The 24,143-nt window shown below is 36.2% G+C and overlaps 1 protein-coding gene across 1 annotated transcript in view; it reads right to left on the reverse strand.

Moving 5' to 3' along the window:
- Positions 1-24,143, reverse strand: part of col27a1a (collagen, type XXVII, alpha 1a) — a 370,467-nt gene that overhangs the window by 329,242 nt on the left and 17,082 nt on the right. The window contains 1 exon segment of the mRNA XM_051931755.1: positions 11,400-11,470. Within this exon segment, the coding sequence (XP_051787715.1) occupies positions 11,400-11,470 (71 nt within the window).

Raw genomic sequence — 24,143 nt, forward strand, 5'->3', positions numbered from 1 at the left:
GGCCTTTAATGACCTCTTAGGCACAGTCATGAGCAGTGTGTCTGTCTGCGGAGATAGTGACGATCTTGTCGAGTGGTTTACTTACCTCAGCAGTGACATCCATGTCTCTGGTGACTCTTCCTATGAAGTCAATAGACAGAATGGGAGAGCATGGGGGGTCATGAGGTCGCTGGAAAGGGGTGTGTGGCCCTCCAAATATTTATGCAAAAGGATGAAGGTCCAAATATTTAGAGTCCTGGAGCTTCCTGCCTTGTGTCAACACACACGTGTTTAGGATACAACTAAAGGGCTTGAATAGATGTAATTCCATGCTGGGCCAGGGGGTGTCGAAGTGTACTAGTTTTCTCTCTCAATCCCTTGCAGGCCATTGTCGGGAAATCCCGCCTGTTTCTGGGGCAGCCAACGACGTCACTTCCGGTTCTGGACCTGATGACATCACTTCCTTTACTAGCCTTTAAAGCCACCATCTTGCTTCCAGTATATCAGTTCTGTTTCGGACTCATGTTGTGTGAACATGTCTGTTCATGCTAATCATTTTTGCAGCCAGGAAATATTATATGGGTGGCTTCCCCAAATCTTCGCAATGTCTTTTTGTCATTCTTGTGACACTTTCTATATGGTTGCGAGAGATGGACACTATCCAGTGACCTGAGATGAAGACTGGAATCTTTCCGTACTGTGTCTCTTTGGAGAATCCTTGGTTACCGCTGGATTGATTTTGTGTCGAATGAGCAGTTGCACACAGAGACCCAAATGAGGCACATTACGTGCATTGTGAGGGAGTGTCACTTACGGATTCCCTGAGGGTGATCTGGCTTGAAGGATCCTCATTGTTGAGGGTCCGAGTGGCTGGACCAGGCCAAGGGGATGCCCATGTAACACCTGGCTACCGCTTATAGAAGGTCATTTCCAGAGGGTGGGACTGGACCGCATGTCTGCCTGGGGGGTTGCCAACCAGGATCCCGAGCTGTTTTGTCGTGTGGTGTGTGACAACGTACTGTACCAGTGCATGCTCCCTAACCTGACGTGACCTGACCTGACATCATTTAATAATAAAAAACCTGACTGATAAAAAAAAATGAATGTTACAAACTTAATTTTGCACAAATTAGGAAAATGAAGAAAAACCTTTAGGAATAGCCATTTTGTCAGGTTTGTATTTTCATTTCTAGTAAATTGGTGATTAACTGAAAAGTAGTGAACAACTTGGAAATATTGCATGCCTCAGTCTGAATCCCTGACTTTCTGAGAAATAGACGTCAGAAAGTGTAATGAACTTAATCGAATATCAGTCACAGGCTATGGTCCTTAGCTCAGGGTACCCTCAGGAATGTATTGTCTCCTTTCTTTTTCTTTCTCTACTTCAGCAGCTGCATCCCCAGAGATTCTGCTGTAAAACTGTTTTAAGTTTTCTGACGAAACTATCCTGATCCCTCTGTATTCAACAACACACTCTATGGCTTCATTAGTTATTAAATACAGTAGCTGCCAAATCCCTCTTTAATAAAGAACTAGGTGACAGAGTTCTCTGATGACCACAGACATGTTTACAGATAGGTCAGTGCAAGACAAAGCTAGCTGAATGCAGGCCAACATTAAATAAAACATGTATAGGACAGGAACAAATATTATATACTAGGGAAGATGACAAAATTATGAAATAGGAGACTGTCCACATAAGAAATCAATTCACCATCACAAATACTCCCCTCACCTGGCAAATTATTATGTGCATGATGTGTCCTTATCATTCTCCTTTAAGATCAAGGAATTGTAATAGGGCATAGAAATACTGTGGCATAACCAACCACAACTTCACATCTTTCCAAACTGGTAGCATTTCTTCCTGATAGGTTCATTGCAGTGTATTCTCTGTATCAGTAATTTGTAATTGTTTCATACTTTTTAGCATAAATTAGGAACCACCACCATTCCATGCCATCTGTTTCTGTTTTATAAATACTTTTCTATGCAATTTTGAAAAAAGTCCAACAACCTCATGCAGAGGCGTAATTGTCTTTTTACAATATGTATGTCACTGTTGTAACAATCCAGGGCCTCTACATGATTAGACAAAAAAAAAATAATAAAAAGGAAATTTTGTTAAGTCACACACAGGTCAGAAAGATCTAATAAGCCTGGACTTTGTGGCACAGTTCCATTTCCCTGAAGAATGTCTTGATATTTTTACAGAGGGAAACCTCAAGGATGTTTGGGAGATGACAATGTTTTATTAGAACTGGAGCACAGTGTTCGCCAAAGCTTAAAAAAAGGAACAGTTTGGTCTCAACTGGGAAAGAGTTTCTCATGTCATTACCAGCTGATGAGAGGCAGAAAGCCGTCTGCCTGGGCAGCTTGGCTCTAATTCACAACAGACTGTAGGATGAAAGACCAGAACTGCAAGCCAATTTGGCTGCAAATGCAGTCTAAAATGCAGCGTAAAATCTTGAAGGTCAGCATTTTGCTTATGTTTCTGTATAGCAATGTTACAAGTCACCAGAGAACACTGGTATAAATAAGACATGCTGTAAACTGATCGTTATAAAGTAAACCACAATAAAAGCAAGACAAATAATGTACAAGTTACTATACTTTTTTGTTCACTGTGGCAAAATGATATTAAGGCAGGGGGCTAGGATTTACAGAGATTTTCATATGAATCATGTCCACAGAAATCAAAAATGCTGCACCAGAAATATAACTATTATAAATAAACTGTAGTAAAAATGACCACTCCAGTTTTTGTTTAAATACATTTTCAATTTGTTACCTAGCTGAAGCATGTTTGCTTTAAAATAGGGATAAAAAGTGTAAGCCTGGTCCTTTCAGAAGGATCTTCGATTTGGCAGGCAGTATGATCTCAAAAATGCTTGATGGGCTTAAAGCCCTGGATCTAAGTTAAAATTTCACTGCATGTCTCAGAATGAGGTACTTAAACCACATTACTTACAATCCCACTGCATAAACGCTGCATGAATCTTGTGATATCAGATATTTGTATTATCACTTCAAAAGGTGTACGGTGCAATATTATAAAAAATTAATAAGTAAAGTCTGACTATTTTAAATCTAATTTAGTAATCACATAAAAGCTTCAATTTCCATGAAGATAGATACAGTATCTCACAAAAGTGAGTACACCCCTCACATTTTTGCAAATATCTTATTATATCTTTTCATGGGACAACACTGAAGACATGACATGACATGACATGGCATGATGCTCAATAGGGTTTATGTCTGGAGACATGCTTGGCCAGTCCAGCACTTTTACCCTCAGTTTCTTTAGCAAGGCAGTGATTGCTTTGGAGGTGTGTTTGGGGTCGGTATCATGTTGGAATACTGCCCTGTGGCCCAGTTTCTGAAGGGAGGGGATCATGCTCTGCTTCAGTATGTCACAATACATGTTGGCATTCATGGTTCCCTCAATGAACTGTAGCTCCCCTGTGCTGGCAGCACTCATGCAGTCCCAAACCATGACACTCCCACCACCATGCTTGACCGTAGGCAAGACACTTGCCTTTGTACTCCTCACCTGGTTGCCACCACACGCTTGACACCATCTGAACCAAATAAGTTTATCTTGGTCTCATCAGACTACAGTACATGGTTCCAGTAATCCGTGTCCTTAGTCTGCTTGTCTTCAGCAAACTGCGGACTTTCTTGTGCATCATCTTTAGAAGAGACTTCCTTCTGGGACGACAGCCATGCAGACCAATTTGATGCAGTGTGCGGCGTATGGTCTGAGCACTGACAGGCTGACCCCCCACCCCTTCAACCTCTGCAGCAATTCTGGCAGCACTCAGATGTCTATTTTCAAAAGACAACCTCTGGATATGACGCTGAGCACGTGCACTCAACTTCTTTGGTCAACCATGGTGAGGCCCGGTCTCAGTGGAACCTGTCCTGTTAAACCGCTGTATGGTCTTGGCCACTGTGCTGCAGCTCAGTTTCAGGGTGTTGGCAATCTTCTTATAGCCTACGCCATCTTTATGTAGAGCAACAATTCTTTTTTTCAGATCCTCAGAGAGTTCTTTGCCATGAGGTGCAATGTTGAACTTCCAGTGACCAGTATGAGAGAGTGTGAGAGCGATAACACCAAATTTAACACACCTGCTCTCCATTCATACCTGAGACCTTGTAACACTAATGAGTCACATGACACTGGGGAGGGAAAATGACTAATTGGGTACAATTTGGACATTTTTCACTTAGAGGTGTACTCACTTTTGTTGCCAGCGGTTTAGATATTAATGGTTGCGTGTTGAGTTATTTTGAGGGAACAGCAAATTTACACTGTTACACAAGCTGTACACTGACTACTTTACATTGTATCAAAGTGTCATATCTTCAGTGTTGTCCCATGAAAAGATATAATAAAATATTTACAAAAATGTGAGGGGTGTACACACGTTTGTGAGATACTATAATTAAAGGACCAAGGGCCTATCCACACTGTTTTAAATTTAAGTTTGTCTAGCATTTTTCAAGTTTTTTAATGTTTTTTACAAATGTTTCCGAAGCATTTTTCAGGCTTCGTTTGGACATTTTTCTGGCACTTTTCATTTTTTTCAAGTGTTTTTCAAGCATTTTCTAGAGTTTTCAAAGCAAACATTTTACAAGGAAAACATGAATGATATCAGTTCCATTTTGTAGATTATGAGGTGTTGTATTGTAAGGTATTGTGTTACAAGAATATCTTCTATGACTTTAGTCTTCTAATAGTCATGATCACCTGTTCTGTTGAAAGAACAATCCTGGACCTTCTATGAAGCTGGCTTCATCCAGAAGAATTCCAGGATTACACAGGTGTTGATAAGCACATAAGCATGCAGGTCATGAAATGTGGGAAAAAAGTAGTGCCTTATTTCATAAAAAAAAGCCTGCTGCTGTCAGTGCAACATCATGATAGTATGTGAACCAGTCATGTTCTAGTAACAGCTAGAGAGTGGTAATCAACTCAAACAATAAAACATATACTGTATAAAATTTAATCCTGCATATAATGGGGGTTAATCTTCCCAGTTTAGGGTAGACAGTGATTATTGTAGCAGTACTGGCTGTAAGAAGTTGGGAGCATGTGTTGATTACAGTGCGTTGCCGCACCCAGCACATCACGAACCACCTGGATTGGGACTCAAGTGCAACTGTGCAACACCTCAGCACACACAGTAGAACAATGTGAGTTTTTTTTTTTTTTACAGTGGCTGGACTGGCAATACTGCCACCATCCTCCAAGTTTTCCCTGTCAGTCAGGGGACCTGCTTGCGGGGCTGGATACAGATTAATATCACACCCAGGACAAAGAAATTGCAGGTTAAGGACCTTGCTCAAGACTGGAGTAGAGGTACTTCTGGCATTTTATGGAATTCGAATTGGCAAGCTTCTGATTGCCAGTGCAGCTCCCTAGCCTCAGAGCCACCACTCCGCCCAACTGGGTGTAAGACGAGAAGCAAATATGCTGGATGGTGCACTGATCATTTTCGCACAGATAAACAAAAAATGCTGTGTGCAATCCACCAACAGACTTATTATTAAACATATTATTAAAATATATGTTTAGTTTAAACTCAGTTATTTCCCAAGGATATTTTGAGACAGTGTGATCTGGTAGCGTAGCGGCCAAGGGGCTCCGATTGGGGAAGAAAAAAGATGGATGGATGTTGTTTACTTGCTTTACTTGATGGACAAAACATATTTTCTGAAGTGAAAAGTTTTATTGGCAAATTTCCAATATGTAGTGTTAAAACAGGTATTAATACTCAGTTAAACTCACTCATTAATACCTATCAATCCAGAAATGCACAGGCAGAGCACTGAAACCCCATACAGTTGGCATGTATAGCAGGAATGCCAGCTCTGTGCTACCATTCTGCCTATATGTTAAAACATCTGTACTAAACTTTAACCTAATTAAAACTAAATGTATACTTCCATTTGTATACTTATAACTTTTTGTCGGCTTTTGTCACCAGATTGTAAGCTACATATGTACCTTAAACTGTTCCTGAATAGCTTTTACTAGATGATCACATCATAGGCTTGCTTGACAGCGCTGTTTTTTTTGTTTTGTTTTTTTTTTAGTTTCAGTGAGCTACTTTACTCCTGGCAGTGACTTCCTATAAAACCTTCCAAAATTTTCTTTGTTTTCTTTTACCAGCATCTTAGGAGCATTACCATTGATTTCAAAGGAACAAGCATAAGCTAGATACATTTAAAATGGCTGCATGCAGGAGTTTTCTAAACCGCTCATTTATAAAATGCTTTGGTGGGAATAGTGTCGTTGAAAATAATGGCGATTAACTTCTCAAGCTGTTTAAGAGCATTGTGGTCTAGTACTAAAATGCTTAGGTGTAATGGGCCCTAAGATTCCTACAATAAAAAAAAATCAAAAACAATGACATATTCCATTATTTTTCAACATAAAGTACAAATACATGTTTAGTTTATATTAATACTAGCTGAAATACCCAGCATTGCCTAGGAGGAAAATAAAGTGTTTATTTTTTTTTAATTGTTTGAGAAAAATAGAATTAAAAAAACTTGAAAAATAAAACTAAATTAACAAACAATAAAGGCTCACTAATGTGCTTGTCTTGTGGTCTTGTGTGTATGCTATCATCCAGTTGACGCTCGAAATCAGTAAACTCAAAAGCAACAGGGGCGCAGTGATGCTCAAACATAAAGAATGCTGGCAGTCACCTCCAGTTCGCCATCTCGTGGTCGTTCCGAGTGTCAACTGGATGATAACATGCATACCAGACGCAAGATCACCCCCCACCCTACCCAGAAAGGGGTGGGTTATGGTTGATTTCACCCTACAGTATTTTTAGTCAACCAATGAGAAATGTGTACCAAGTTTCATAAAAATCGCTCCAGCCTATTTGAGCATGAACATATGTATGTACTTGAGTTAGGACTGTGTTACATGTAAAAAAGTACTTTACTTTTAGATGGTTGTTGTTAGGCTTGACCTCAATCAAGATATAGCAGATTTAGTAAATAGATGGATGAATACATTCACTGGAATTTAGTGAATGCTTAGAAATATAACATCCTACCTCAGGCGGGCTCTCTAATATTTCCTGTACTTGTTTTTGAAAACAGTTTGCTACTACTTCCGATTATTAACAACCACAACCATTTTAAAGACCATTATCAAGGTTTAATCAGTTTCCATGTCCATTTTCTAAATTCCTTTCCTCTACTTTCTGAACTCCTAGGGATAATACGCATTATGCATGTCATGAGCCATGCATTCCACCCATGTTTCCTTTTGTCCCTCTCTTATATTGACTGCCTCCACTTCCATATCTTCTTTCAGTCATTGTCTGCCCTTTGCTTTATATACAAAAACTATGTTAGCCTGTGTGTCCTGACCACATACTATGATCTTCACACAAATCTTTTTTTTCTGAGCTCATCACTTATTTTAATTGTCTAATGCACTGTTCCTACTTCTGCCTTGTTTGCACAGCTATCTTTATTAAACACATCACATAAATACCAGTGCTTTCCTACTTCAAAATAAATCACTGTTTCCAGTTGCTCAAGTTAGGAAATTCTCTTAAAACAGGCAATTCAACTCAGTCAGCTTGTTAGTTTCCTATTATCTAGCGATTTTGAAGAGACCTGGATTTAGAATTAAGAGCCTCCAGAGTCCTACTTTGCATCACACTAATGCATAATTGATTCCATGTTTTCATTCCTGGTTGAAAAAAAATAGCTTTGCAACATCTGCTAAAAATGTGCTCTTCAGCAGCTTTTTTCCTACAAACATTTTTAAGTAGAAACTGACATTATCCTTATTAATTAAGTTTTTAACAATGGATACTTCCTTGTTTTGTGCCTTCATTTCCAATTGAATTTTCTTAAAAGATTCAACTCCTGCAGAATTAATTGATAGCTCATTACCTTCAGTCCTACACTGCAAAAAATGAAATCTAAACAAGCCAGACAATCTTGAAAAGAAATAATAGATCTTGTTTTTTTTATTTTAAGAATAACTGACTTGAGTAGATTTGTATGTGTAAGATATATAATCTCATTTTTAGAAAATTTAACAAGTTAACAAGTTCTCACTATATTGGCAGAAATTTTGCTTGATTCTAATACCTTTTTCTTGTTTTTCTTGTTTTTCTTGTCACCCTATACATATACTGGAGAATATAATTTGACAAATCCGCTCGAATGGGAAACGCGGACCTCAAAAGTGGGGCCCCCTTAGGCACGGGGCCTGGGGCGATCACCCCACTTGCCACCCCCAAACACCACTCTTGAGATGAATAATATTACTACTACCAATAATTGTATAGTACCTTTTTCTTAGTATAACAAAAGCATGTACAAAAATATACAAAATAAGTAAATTGTGAATATAGAATTAATTAAACTTGTCTAAAATTAAATGTTATAATAACTTCTTAACATTTCTACTCATGATTATGGAGAACCAAAATTGTTAAACTTATACAATCAATTACATAAATAAATTACAAATAGTCAGTCAGTTAGTCATTATCCAACCTGCTATGTCCTAACACAGGGTCACGGGGGTCTGCTGGAGCCAATCCTAGCCAGCACAGGGCGCAAGGCAGGAACAAATCCCAGGCCCACCAGCCCACCGCAGTAAATTACACATAAATATATAAAAATATTAATTTGTAGGAGTGAACGATAGATAAGGATGGGTGGGAAAGCAAGCTTCATTCACTCTATTTAAATCTGGGCAAATACAGAAGTGTCACTATGGCAAGGTTTGACACATAAAACATCTCACTAATTAAGCCAGAATTATTAATTGTTGTAAGTTAAAATGTCAGGGCTTCTCAATCATAAATTCAAAATGAAAAAAAAAGCGGTATTGCATCTTAGTACACTCATACAACATATATTATTCTTCAACACATACATCCCTCATCAATCTGTGCAAAGCATGGTCTGTAATATTTTTATTTGTACAGCGATAATGCATACTTAAAAATGGACAATAAGACCACATTTCTAGACATAAAATAACATAATGGACTTGATCGAGAAAAATAAAAAAGGTATGGTTGAAATGTATAGATAAATGCCTTATCATCATTTCTCAGATGTACTGCATATATGTGTCCATCCACTAACTTGTCAAAATTGAAGTGCAAAGGACATTATAAAATATTGCATACCAATTCTTAAATTAATCAAAAAGTGCTAAATAATTACTCAAATACACCTATTATATCTTTGTACAAGAACAGAGGGGATGCTAAAGGCAGCTCCAGCTTGTTATGGCTGTAAATGAAGAGGCTATTTGTGATTCTGGGGTTTGGCCTGAAATGACACTGAGACAGAGTTTAAATCTGCTTTATACCACAGGTTATTTCAGGTAAAAATCGGAATCAGACTTGAGGCAAAGGCTCACCTAGGAAGTTGAGTGTGGGGCTGGAAAGAGCGAAAGAGATGTGTGCATTGATGATAATTGGGAGGTGGGGCAGATAAGAAAACTGCCCTTAAACTAGATAGAGACAAGTAAGTCAGGTACAGGAGACAGTTACAGTTTTCTTTGTATTGTCACTTTTCTCTGTTACATTCTGTTCTCTAATTGTATGATGTCCATGTGTTTACAGGAAAATAAGAATATTATTTTTAATGTTTTAGCCTCCTTGGAATTATTCCACATATGGACAGATCCCATGGGTATGTGTTCCACTTCCATAAGTTAGGAGTTGAACAACGTAAGGGCTGTATGCTTGAATATCCACGGTAAACTGTGAATAAAATTTGCTAATTTACTGCATTAAAAGTTGCTTCTTTTTTTAAGGAAATATGATGAAAGATTTACAACTATAAATGTTTGGATAGATTTATGGTTGCTACACTTTAAAAATGTCTTCAGGAATTACTGTAAAGAGCGACTGAAGGAAAAACAAAATTGAACCTTTATGCTTAAAAATTTACAAATAAAAATACAGCAACACATTAGTATTGTCATTTTCATCTGATAATGTCAGAATAACAGGTAGGCCTAGCAAGATAACAGGAAAATAAACAATCTCTCCAAGTGCACAAAGGGGCTAAGTCTGGTTTCTTTGATGTGCTTCTTATCTCTTGGCTATTTCAAATAAACATAACAATTTAGAATGTCTCGATGTATGCTCAATGCTTCAGTGATGAAGATGTGCACATCCTGGACAGGGAGGAACGCTGGTTTGAGCGAGGAATCAAGGAGGCCATTTTCGTAAAAAAGGAACGACCATCTCTGAACCGAGGAGGGGGCCTAAGGGTACACCATCTTACAATGCTGTGATTGCAGCCATTCCCCAACTCTCTGTGAATGGTACTCATAGCCATTGATCAATGGACAATTTGCATATCATTGATCACACGGCCCATTGTTAGTCAATGGTGCTAGTTTCAGCCATTATGCAAAGGTACTGTTTATAAGGTTGGAGAAACCTGCAGTCATCTGAGACTGAGGAAGTCACTTGGATGAGTGATGAAACGTACCTCCCTCTGGAAAAAAACTATGTCCAGATGAACGGAATAAACTTTCTAGAATAACAATTTAGAAGTTCTCACTGAACAAAAGAAGCTAGCATTCAGAACATCACGCCGCTCCTCTATTTTCTATGGTAACTGTAAGGGCCTGCCCTATGGCTTTTATGTCCTATCTGCCAGGTTTTAACTATTGCAGTTGGTTTGAAGGTTTGAACACTTACCCACTATTTAAAATTAACAGTTAAATTTACAGATTGATATATGTGGTAAGTGAAAAAGTCTAATTAGGTATACGGTAGAATACTTTCACATAACAGCCTCTTCTCAGCTTCCTGACATATACTGAAAAATCAGTATAAGTGGAGGAAATGAACATACTACTCGATCAAGTAATATTAATTATATTCTAACATAGTTATTGCATATCTTGTTAAAGTGCACTTTTTTATTTCAGCTAAATTAATATAAAAGCTGTTTTTATAAAAGAAGCACGTGTCTTCTTGCTTTTTACCCACATATGCCACCTTCCAACAGAAAACTGTCCAATTCATTCATTAATTTTCTGAACCTCTTTATTATAATACAATTTTACAAGAGGCCAAAGATTATCCTAGCAACACCTGGCACAGTATAAGAAGCAACCTTTGACATAGTGTTTTGTTTATTGGAGACCACACTCACTCAAAATAAACTACACAACATTGTAGAGTAGTTATTCAATCAAACCTGCAAGTCACTAGAACAAGAAAGAAACCCAGAATGGGCCTGGATCTGAACCCAGGATTAATCAGCTACTGTGTAAGGTAGAATAGCACGTCACCCTATAGTTGTCTTCTGTTTATATAATTCAAATCTACATTATTACATTACATCTTTTAAAAGTAACAAGTTTTAAAAATGTAAATAAAGATTCTTACCTTCAGGATGTACTTGTGCAAGTCCTAGGTAACAAGAACAGTACAAAACAGCACAGAGAATTAGGGCTCTCCTGGAAATGCAAATGGAAAAAGAAAGAAATAAAACAGAATGATCTAGTATGCTGACAGATAAGATTCATGATCTTCCCTTAGAATACTGACAGAAAAAAACAGCAAATCCACTACTTTAACTCTTTTTCTTGCCCTGATCTATATTCTATAAGAAAGTATATTCTATTAGTATTTTTGCTGTAAGACCCTGGAAGGATCTAATCTCTTCCAATTTGTGGTTTTTCAGTGGTGTCAATAGAACCACTAGCACTCATCAGGAGAGATTAACAAAACCAACAAAAACAAACAAATAAATGCAAAGTTATCTATATGTAATATACATATAACCAATAAGACTTAGCGAGATCCATCTGCCGATTATTCAAATAGTTATAGAAAGTTATGGGAGGATGGGAACCATACACCAAGTTTTGCATTACATAAAATACAGTGGTTTGTACAGCACGCTTTGGGGAAAAATGGAGGGTTATTGAGATGCTTTTGAACTTTTAATTTCCCTGTGGGATTAATAAAACGGAGGGTGGCACGGTGGTGCAGTGGGTAGCGCTGCTGACTCGCAGTTAGGAGACCTGGGTTTGCTTCCCAGGACCTCCCTGCGTGGAGTTTGCATGTTCTCCCCATGTCTGAGTGGGTTTTCTTCGGGTACTCCGGTTTCCTCCCACAGTCCAAAGACATGCAGGTTAGGTGCATTGGCAATTCTAAATTGTCCCTAGTGTGTGCTTGGTGTGTGGGTGTGCGTGCCCTGCCCGGGGTTTGTTTCCTGCCTGTGTTGGCTGGGATTTGCTCCAGCAGACTCCCGTGACCCTGTAGTTAGGATATACTGGGTTGGATAATGGATGGATGGATGGATGGATTAATAAAATGTATATAATCTAATATAATGCTCCTGCAAAATGTCTCAAACTGCATACAGAAAACGAAGCAGACAGTGTAGGCACTATTACTGAGCTCCTTGCAAAATATTTCCAATTACATATAAATCTGCTACTGTTCTAAATTCTAATTACCCCTATTTATACTTTTTTTGTTTTTTAGAGCACTAGTGATCTCATGACACCAAGTAACAAAGGCAAAACATTTTTTACTCAGAAACCTTTACAATGTATAATTGAGTTACTCCTCGACAACAAGTAATGATAGCAAAAAAAAATTAATTTCAAGAATTTAAATTTATTTTTTAATGATATTCATGAATAAATAATGTTTTTAACTATTATTTCACTGGGTAATATTTACAACTGTTTAACTGGTCTTTTCTTTGAACCCAAGACAGTATAACACAAAGCTGTCCATGTCCAAACAAGTGGTAATTTGAAATCAGTTCTAATTTTTCAGATATTTGTCCTTGACTCTTAATGAGTTTCTTTGCAAACACCAAAGCATAGGGAAATTGATCTTACTTTATGTCAAATTGCATTACCACATACAAAATAAGAATCCCCAAAGTCAGGTTGGAATGCAGCAACCTATCATAATGCCGGAACTAGCAAGGAAAAACAAATCACTAGCCACTAGAGGAAATTAAACAGTACAGTGACAAGACATTACACCAATCATTGTAGTTAGAGGCAAAACTTTTTGACATCTAATTAGTTATCGTGAACCAACATTTTACCTAGAAACATCAATATCAGTCATACAAGAAGACAAATTACTGTGAAGATGCAAAAGCTGAAAAATTAAGGAAACCACAGCCAATACACTCACACCCACAATGGACTTGTGGACTACACTAACAAATTACATCAGAATTCCCTGCCATTACATAGATGATGAGTGACAGATTCAGTGGTATTACAGAATCAAAATGTTCCAGCAAGAGATAAAGTAGAGAACCTTACCAAGAAATTGATGATATGTAGAAATGGCCACTTGCTGGTAAAAAGTGCTTGCATGTGTTCATGATAACACAAAAACACTATGGGTACAAATTCACAAACTAACATGTCTAGTGAATATGTGGCATTAAAATACCTTAGCATACTCAGAATATCAGTGACAACACAGTGTTTTCATCTGCTGACCTGACAGTTACCAGGCTGACTCCCAAGCACATTAATATGTCAACATCACTTTATTCCTAAACAAAAGTACATTAAATGCTTTTAAGTAATGTAAAGTAACAGTTTTTTCTATGCATCTATATTTGTGTTATGAAAAAGGGTGTGCTTTTTTTAACAAAGCTCATCAATTATATAAATCATCAATTATGAATTATGTTCAGTTATGAAATATGTTCAAAACTGGCACCCACAGTAATACCACAAATCTTAACATGTTGTGTGTAACATAACCTAACATTCCTAAACCTGCTTAATCCAATCAAACAAATATGTGCAAAATCTATCACCATGGTCCTTAGTACACACTGCATTGTTGTGAAAGGCCAAACTTTAACCTAAACCTTGACGTGGTTACAACTGAACAACCTAAATAGAGAATTGACAGATTCACTTGATCTATCAGTGTTCAAGAGTTACGTAGTTGTTTGGATCATACCTGAGCCTAACAGATTAAGTGAAAACTTCTGAACCTTAAAAATGTGTCAGAAAATAACAGCAACACTAAGGTGAAGTCATATACTGTACAGTATAATATGTGTATAATGTTGCAAACTGAATTTCTGTTTTGGTATTTAAAAAAAAAATGAGATGACCTTGCAATTTCTAGCCTTACTAAACTTCAAGTCTTGCATGTATTTTCTAGTCCAGCTACAGAAAGAAACCTTAATTTGACATAATTTAAAATGCTTGATTTGTCTTTAACTATTTTATAGAAAATCATCTTCCACTGTATTTGATATGAAATAGAACAGCATGCTTTTACAGGACATAAATAGTTCCTATTAGTATTCATTAGATAGAGATTAACTATTGCTCAAATTTCCAAAGTAAATATAAATTACATACATCAGTTACATGGATGATGTTACAATGATGTTGCTAAAAGATCTGTAGACACTGCAGTTGTCATGGATAATAGTTGTTATGTATCTGAAGATTTCTTGATAATGTTACATATTGATACCTAAATGATGAGTATGGAGCACATCAGGTAAGCTGATTTGTGTTTCCTTTTATTTAAACTGAAATTATGTATTTGAATACATTCTTGTTTATCATGGCCCTGGAGAGTGGCAATATGGAGGCTGTTGATAGAACATGCAAGTAATAATATCATTGCACTCTGTACAACTACAACTAAAGTCATCATCAAAAACAATCAAACAGGAAAACATCAAATGACAATATAAAGTCTGTTTTTAATGTATTTCTAATATTTTTATCCTTGAGGTTGACAATCAAAATAAATAAAAATGCTATCATATATTATGACATAGCATTATCTGAGAATATATCCAAAAAAGCCACACTAGATATAATGTGTATTAGGGAGTTCCAAAAATTAATACCTGGAAAACCAATGCAGCTGTTGGGTTTGTTTTCACATAATAGGCCAATTCTTGTCCAAAACTATATGCATAATATCAGGTGCCTTTTACTCTTATTCTATATGAAAGTAATTTTAAAGTTGTCTCTCTATTATAAGAAAAAAATCCGGGAATGAGATGAGACTTTTTAGCTTGGGATGAGACATGACTTTTTCAGAGAGATACTTTCATGTCCTGCGAGATGAGACTTTGTGCCAAGAAATTTAACCATGCCGGGCCAGAAATAAAAGACAAAGAGTTGATGACAAAGTAGAAAGTCATAAAGAATTCAAAAACGTTGGTGCGATACACATGGGAAGCAGCTTAGAGATAATGGAAGTACAAAAATTCGAAAGTCTCAAGAAAATTATAGTAAAGGTCACATTAGCGCAAACAAACAGAAATTATTATTCAGTGAAATAATGGAACAACGAAAAGAGATCAAATATATTGTTCAGATTTAAACTTTAAGTTGGAGTCTTGTAGATCGTCTAATTCATGTTGCCATCAGGGAAAAGTAGTGTTTCTTCCCAATGAAGAGGCATATCCACGAGAATTAAAAGATTTGTTGTTTGGTGAAAGTGAAATCCACATACGTGAGTGGCAGAGACACAAAGTGGCTGGCACGTACCGCAGGCGGGGGGGGGGGGGGGGGGGGGGGGTGGGGGGTTGGTGAGCAAAGCGAGCAAGGGGCAAAGCCCCCTAATTTCTCTAAAAAGATAATGTAGTCTTTTATTATACACATTTGCTCAATATTTACATTAATTTTTCAGAATGGTTTAATTTTCCATATTCACATATTAAAAAAAATTCTCCATCTAGTTTTTTTTTGTAAACAGGTAATGATTTAACTAAATATCATCATACCATGTCTGTTTTGGAGGAAGTGTGAGTGAGGTACACTATAAGGAACTGAGTGATTCCGCTCTGTGTCATCTGCTCAGACACTGGTAGCTCATTCTGTTTCAAGTCAGATGCACCTTTCTGGGCAATTGAAGAAGCTGCATGTCAAATGTATTCGTCACCCAGGATAAGAACTTACACACTGACATTCTGCCTCACACCCAGACCTATGCCATGACAGCCTCTTCATTTTCAAGGGCTCGCTTGCATTTGAAGACATCTCTGCATATAGCGTCTTGTTCTTGGCTTTCCACTATACTGTGTGATGTGTCTTTTTATTTATTTTATTTTTTAACAAAATCGATATGTAAACACCTAATACTGGCAAGGATGACGCTGATTTGCAATCTCACTCAGCACGCAGCACTTGTCCATCTGCAACGTTAGTTTGACACAAAAATGAAACTTATTCACTTTGCTTGATTTTAATTGTTCTTATGAGTATGTTATTCTCTGCACTTTGAAGTTCTACTAACAATGTATATGAAAATACGGGTCAAACCATATCCCTTACTGATTCAATATGGTATGCTGTATTTTATATTTCAATACTGGACGATCCCATTTTATAAGGGGAGAGTGGTAACTACTGGAACATTTGGATGAAGACCACTATCAAAAAACAACACAGGAATCGATCAAGCAGTTTTAATATACTTACATTCATTTGGCAATGTTTCATTAAGTGTGCAGTGCGGTCAAATTGACCGAAATAAAATGTAATTGCAAACATTTTTAATGTGTCAATGGCACACATAAATGGTGATTAATCAGCAGATCTAATTATTACATTTGCATCCCTCGTCTGTCTTCTCTGCTGCCGCCATATGACATATGAATTATCATATTAAATAAAAAAGCAAATTATACATTTATATATAAATCTACTTACATATTTATATATAGTTAATAAAAATATATAAACAATGATATTATTTATATACACACATGATATGTACTGTATATATTAAAAAAATGTATGAATTATTAATTTATATATTTGTGATGTGAGAGGGCAACCCGACTTTGCAAATACCTGTATGCCAGATTCTCCATTAATCAAATGAGTCCAAAAAACTGATTCACTTAAATAGGTAGTTTGAAAGAACCAAATCAGTAAAGTGAATCAAAATGCCCATCACTACACTGTTGCAGGGTTAGAAGGCATGATGGATCTTTTTTTGGAACAAGTGCACTTGTAAGAGAAGTACTGCTTGTCATATTCTTCACATTACAACTGCAATACAGAACAACTAGGAACAAAAGTGCACTAGCAGTTCACTGTGCAGAAATCAAACAGGTTTATTTCTACCAATCAAAAACTCAGAAAACAATAACACAGCTCCTCTGAAACCCCCCTCCATGATGCTCTAAGCATCTCTATTTGCATGTCTATTCCCTAGAATCACACATGACAAGCTGATTAAACTAAAGTGTTTCCTCAACTGTTTAACTGTACCATTTGGAGAAAAAAAATAACGATTTTCACATTAAATATTTTAAAACATTAGTTTGAATTAAATGATTTAATTGAAAAAAATCACACAGCTCTAGCTTGAATATGCATAATTTATGTCATATTATGGAGTATAATTACAATTATTTACTCCATCCATCCATCTTCTTATCCTCATATCTAATTCACTGAATTTACTTATTTCAGTATACAGTTATTTGGTGCATGAGACCCACCAGACAGCAGTCCATTGCTGAACAAACTCAAACAACCTACAGACTAACTGGAGTGAGTTGCTAAATATGTCAGATTAGATGACTGCCCTTCACAGGTACACACACACTGCCCCCAACTCATTAAGATCATGGAAACAAAGACTATGGCTGAAAATTGTTGGAAAAGATGTCTACAGCCAATGTTACATTATGCATCCTCTAGCCAGAGGGTATGTCAGACAGGCTTGAAGATAGAAATGCTGTTGCTGATCTTCTCGCCAGACAGTGTTAGTTTGCATGGCTGAAAAACGCTGGGCATGTCAAATTTAGCAGTTGCATAATGACTTTCCACCACGGTTGTGCTTGCCCCTTTTTCTGATAGCTGGCAGCATGCTGCCTGATAGAGCTGGTGCTGTATAAAAGATAATTGAGTACAGAAAGTTCAGCTGCAGTCTCTGCCCTTTTTTTTCTTCTTTCCATTCTGTCCTAATTTGTAAAATATTAGACATCAGAAAGATGAGCTTTCTACTGTTTGTGAGGTACAAACACCCACATTCCTTAATCATATTCACTGCATTATACGCAATGTACTAAAGAATGACCATTCATTGGTTGCTCACTCTCAAGCACGCAGAGCTTGCCCCTGTGACTAAAGATGAAATCAAGCCTGTTTGATTTTGTTTAGGTGAGTCATGGACTAGTTGGAGTGAGTTGCTGGGTATGTTAGACTAGATGCCTGACTTTCACTGGAGTTCAGAGCCTCCAACTTGCTAAGATAATGTAAATGAAGACTATGACTGAAAGTTGCCTAATGTAATGTAACTTTAAGCAATTTAATTTTCTTCCCACCATAAGTAAGTAGAAATAGTGATCAAAACTGACATAGATAACATTTTGGAACTGTTCTAATATCTTACCTATGAGTAGAAATAAAAGTTAAAAGTGACAGCTTTAGAAACACTTTTTATGGAAACTAAAAGTGTTGAACATTTGACTTATGATTAGAAAGAAGAAGCACAAAAATTCAGTGAATAAATTCCTTTTTTCAAAAAGCTTTAATTAAAACTGCTTTTATTAAAGTTGAGTAGCAGTAAAAGGAAATGCAAAAAAGGGTGATTAAATGGCAGTTGCAATCTATTTTGAGTGATGGTTTTTAAATTAATTTACTGGCAATATGCATTGATTTAATTTCACATATAAATGCAAAAAGCATACAAATAAGTAGTTTTGTTATTGTAGACATTTGCCTAATATAATGTTTGTCTTATCCTGTGGCTGAGAATATTGTTATTCTTGATAAACATTACAAGTAGCAGTAGTAGTAGTAGTACTGTCATGTGTACAGAATACGGAGAAATTCTTACTTGCACCATGTAACATGGATAAAAATGCTTCATAAACAAAATTTTTGTGTAAGCTGAAATAGGTTGATATTTCTGTACAATTAAGAGCTCCTAGAAACAAATTTGTAGCATACTACTAATTCAGGACTCAGGGAGGTTTGAGGTCCAGGATGAGAAGGGCAAAATAAATAATACACCTTTTCCACTATTACCAGGAATAGGGTGAAAAGGTTGGGGTGTTATTACCAATACCTCCTTACTCAAACACTCTATATACTGCACTACATACAACTACAAACCTATTCCTACATCCTCATGCCTTCCATCCAATATGACCCTCTTTTGGCATACTATTTTTAAAAACTATTTTAACACTCTTCATTAAAAGTCTTAGCCATCAGCATACTCAGTTCCAAATTGTAAATTATATATTATCCCCTGCAAATATTTTGGCATAGGATCTCCTCTGTCAGCTCTGCTCATCCAACGTGATATTATTTCTCCATATGTTCCACGGCTGTATTTCAGTCTATTTCTATTGGTCTGTTGGAGGAGAGGGTTGGGTTAGGTGGGTGTTGGGTGGGAAAAAGGGTGCAAATTTGTATTCTACTCATTGTCTAAAACTTTTTATGGTTCTTTATACTTTAAAAGCATGTTTCTAATATAACTTTAATCACAAAAATATTTTTGAGTAATTTACACATAATCCTAATATAAAAGAATAAAACTTGAAAATATGATTTAGATACTGTAGCAGATCTCAAGATAGACATAATTGGGGCAAAATTATTTCACCATGATTTATTGATTGCTCCTGGCCACTTTAAATCAGAAATGCCAGAAACAAGGGAGTATAAAGATAACAGATAAATTACTAGTTAACCCAAAAGAATAACCAGTATTGAAAATACCATGGCCTACACTGAACACTATAATTGTGGTGCACACCCAGAATAACACCAAAAAAATGTCAAAAGTAAACAAAATGATCTAATTTATTATGCTAAATAATGACAATGGGTAGAATATTACAGGAGGAACAAAAAGCACCAAATAAAGTGGGGAAATAGCCTACGGCTTCTCAGCCAACCCTATGCAGGTTATGAATAAATGTTTTACCCACCTGCCCACCAAAGTAGCTGCAATCAATCCCTTTTCATACCTCTAATTTTTCCCTTGCTTGATTTATGTGTCTCTCTGTGGGTTCTAGCCTCTCTGTATTGAATGGAAATCTTAAAAGTAGCTAGGTTTAAAAGCATTCTACAATATATAATCAACATTATCTTAAGTGCACAGCTATAAATACAGAAGTAAAATAGGACAGTTCAGTACTTTGTTAATAAATACTAAATCCCAATGTTCCAAATCACTGTAGTGCCACATTCAAAAAAAAAAGAAGTAGCATGGTAAAGTAGTAGTACCAAGTGCAATAATACAATACAAAGATTAAAACACAAGAGCGTTAGTTACAGAACATGATGTTTTCCCAGTCTTCACTTTTGAGCAGTAACTGTCAAACATACTTGCAGTATGACCATCCTAATCATCAGTAAGGGCAATATTGGCATTGGTGAATGTATCAAAAAGTGGAAAAATGTGAGGGACAAATATGTTTGCCTATTGGAAGAAAATGTGTAGCAAGAGGAGTGGTGATCTATGAGGGCAAAAGCTGTTTGTATTTTAACAGATTATTAGCTTTTCTTGCATGCTACAAACACTGCCATCTAGACTTCAAACATGTGGCTGCAGCACGGGACAGCACACAAGTCCAAAATGCTTTCAACAGTGTGGCCTACAGCTATGGCATGGCTCGACACATTAGTATAAATTGGCCTCAATGCTATTTTTGTTTGCTCACCTCATCCTTTAATTTTCTGATTCTTATTTCCTACATCCTAATTGTTTTCATTTACATTTCCTGATGTGCAATCGAAAACACACAATTTAAGAGGCACTCGTGAATGTTCTAATAAACTGATTTGATAGGAACACAAGTATAGAAAGGATTACTAGTGTATAATATAATTCAGTAAACATGCAGAAGAATGATCAATGCAAAGTATTTGTGAGTAACATTCAGTATCAGTAACATTCAGAAGCCTGTCCGGGCCAGATGTTGTAGTGAGGTCAGCTGCAAGTTGAGAAGCTATAGTGTATTTGAATGAAGAAGAAGAGGCTTCACAATCATTCTCTGATTGTAATGAACATGGCTACAATTGTCCACCCTGACATCTATGCATTTTCTATTTCACTTACCCGGTTCTGGGTCAATGTGAATGGGTGCCTATGCCAGCTGCACTGAGAGACAGGCAGGAACCAACTTTGGATGGTGAGCCACCAACACATAATAAACTGTAACTGTGGTATGGGCTGCAGTTAGATGCTATTCCCCTTCATGACATCAATACATCTGTCAACAATGATAAAGAAATTAACTGCTCTCTATATTCATTGTACAACAAAATTTATTTAGCTAGTGTTTCTTAAGTTCCACTTTGGCCAGACACTCAAGTGGTTCAGTTTGTAATGTTTTGAAGCATGAAGCAAATCCATAATGATATGCATTAAGGAAAACACATAATCATAGGAACACACAGTTGGCAGGGTTGCTAAAACACAACCCTTCATAGCTGAAAACACATCAGCTTATGGTAAATTTGGGTTGTTTGTTGGGTTTTAAGGGAAAAGTGGTGTTAATTAGTAATTACTAAAATGTGGTGAGGCAGTGAAAACAAATATAACAAACATAGTATTTGAATGGTGTAGGGGCTAATTGGATACGTGTAATTAATTACTGCAGTTAGAGTCAATCCAATTTAATTGTTAATTCTGAATTATTACACAAGCATAAAACATAAGAAATTCTGGTCAGTTATGTAAGACAGTTTGAAAACAAAAGAAGAAAGTCTCTTTTACAGGATTTATAAAATAATAATGAATTTAAATTGTTTAAATCATTTTGTAAAAAAGGAGTCAAAAAATGTAAAAAATGAAAGTAGCAGGTGTGACACTTGAGATTTAATAAAGTAAGTGTTATTAGCCACATAATGTTTCCTCCATATACTGATACAAATGTCACAAACCTGACAAGGTGATTTGTGACAACCTTGATTTGAATTATATTGCTAAAAATGCAGCTTTACAGAGTTTGTGTAAATAGCTACCTGTCTAAATTTCTTGGCATCCACTGATTTATGTGTTACAGATACAGTATAATATTGTTTCTTTTTTAGATTGATTTTAAGAATTTTTTTTTCAAATACTGGACAGAAAATATTAGTGAATACATTCAGTCGGCGCACATGATAATATGAATAAGGTAGTCTACAGTACAAACCTTATGCTGAAAGCTCCCTCAAGCTAATAACCACCACCACTTTGATGTTCTACTGGGGATAAAACCCCAAACCCCCAAAAACAATTACATTCATGCCCTGTATTGTTTCTTCCAGATTATACTGTATCATTTTTGCTATGCTTTTAAAGCTAGCTTGCATGAAAGAGAACACTGCTTTGAACTCTATGTTACATGGTCTCATCCATTAGTTGTCATAAAAAATGCTAACTGGACTTGGGAATCGGATTGTAATAACCTAGTGTACATTTGATACTTTAATATACCAAGAATGTGCCAACAACATGTGTGGTAAAATATCTTTTTTTTTCAAAAACATCATTTCTGGGTCACACTGTGATGCTAAGTATAGTCTAGGATTTAAACCCACAATTCTGGATCTGTGACAAAGCTAAATTCTGTGCCATCCAAATATAAACTGCCTTTGATAATTTTGGAAGGGTAGTTCTGATTTTTATTCAATGTGAATTTAATAAGATGATATTAAAATCAAATTTTATGACTGGTCCATATCTAACAAGTGCAATTTTAAATTATTTTATGATTTAATTGTACACACTTTTCTAATTAAATATTGTCTATATTTAGTAATTTTACTTATGAATAAATAATTAATATTATGAAAAAATAAAATATTAAAAATGAAAACTCATTATGCATTATTATACTTTCTAAAGCAGTTTGGCTTACTTGTAACAGCAGCATTTTGAATTAGTGTCATTAGTGTCAAATGAACCTTTAAAAGCAAATAATTTCTTAACTTTACTGTAAGATCCACCATTTTACTTCTAGCACATAGTGACCTATCATAAAGTTTGGATTCCAAAACAAAAGTCTAATAATCACTTTAGTTAGATAGGAAAGGTACATTAGACCAGATTTACAATTTTATTATGATGACTTAATTATTGCCTCTTGTTTTGAACCTTTGATGTTCAGTTTTTTGGTTTTAGACTTTAGCCTGGTTCTAAGACAATGATTATAGTTGAAAAACCAGTTGAAAAACAACTACAAAATTGTTTCTTTCAACCCTAGTGGTTTGCGATTTTCTATTAGGAAGAACACCTACCATATCCTGCCTATGTTCTGACTGGTAAGTAACTGATTAAACAATTAGAACACTTTAAATTAAATAAGGAAAACATTCATTTATGTGCATAAAACACATAAACTTGTTTAATTTTCATAAAAGTGAGCAGACTCTAAAGGTAATTTCCAGATTAGCACATTTAAAGGTAGAAACTAATTTTGGCATCATGTTACTCCAGATGTGCTATGCAAAGCTACAGTATTTTACTGTTTGGTTTTTGTCCTTTACTTTCAGCCTTTCTGTAATTTTGAATGATTAGCTTGTTATCTTCATTAGTGAAAATTACAGACAGACTCTTTCACAACGTAGTGTTTTTTTCTTATACCATTACTTTGCACTTTGATCTAATTGACTCCTGTCCATTTAATTTTCTTTTTTTTATCAATATTTTATTTAATTACAAAAAATAGGAGGAGGATCACAAACTAAAAAACATTTTAATAAATAAACTTAGAAATATACTTACTAATAAACTTATAAATATATAAACTTTCATATTGTGAAGGATTGCCGACTTTCTACTCCGGCCCTCACCCCCAGGCCGCCAGGAGGAGCTCTCCCGACAGCATGAACGTGCCCCGAATTCCAGCAGGGCATCATGGACTCTGTAGTTTATATGCACAGCCCTGCTGGATACCATGGGGGCCTCCAGGAGTCGCTGTAGGGAGGTTGTCGGACTCTTATGTGCCCTATAACCCGGAGGTGCGTCATGATCACATGACAGGAAGAAACGACGTGCCTCCGGGGTGAACAAGAGTTTGATATGACCCGGAAGTGTTCCTAGTCACGTGGACAGAGAGGACGAAACACTTCCGGATCAGGACTATAAAAGGACTATGGGAAATCCCAGATGTCGAGCTGAGCTGGGAGGAAGGGTGGC

Source organism: Erpetoichthys calabaricus, chromosome 9 (assembly GCF_900747795.2).
Source record: "Erpetoichthys calabaricus chromosome 9, fErpCal1.3, whole genome shotgun sequence".
NCBI lineage: Eukaryota > Metazoa > Chordata > Cladistia > Polypteriformes > Polypteridae > Erpetoichthys > Erpetoichthys calabaricus.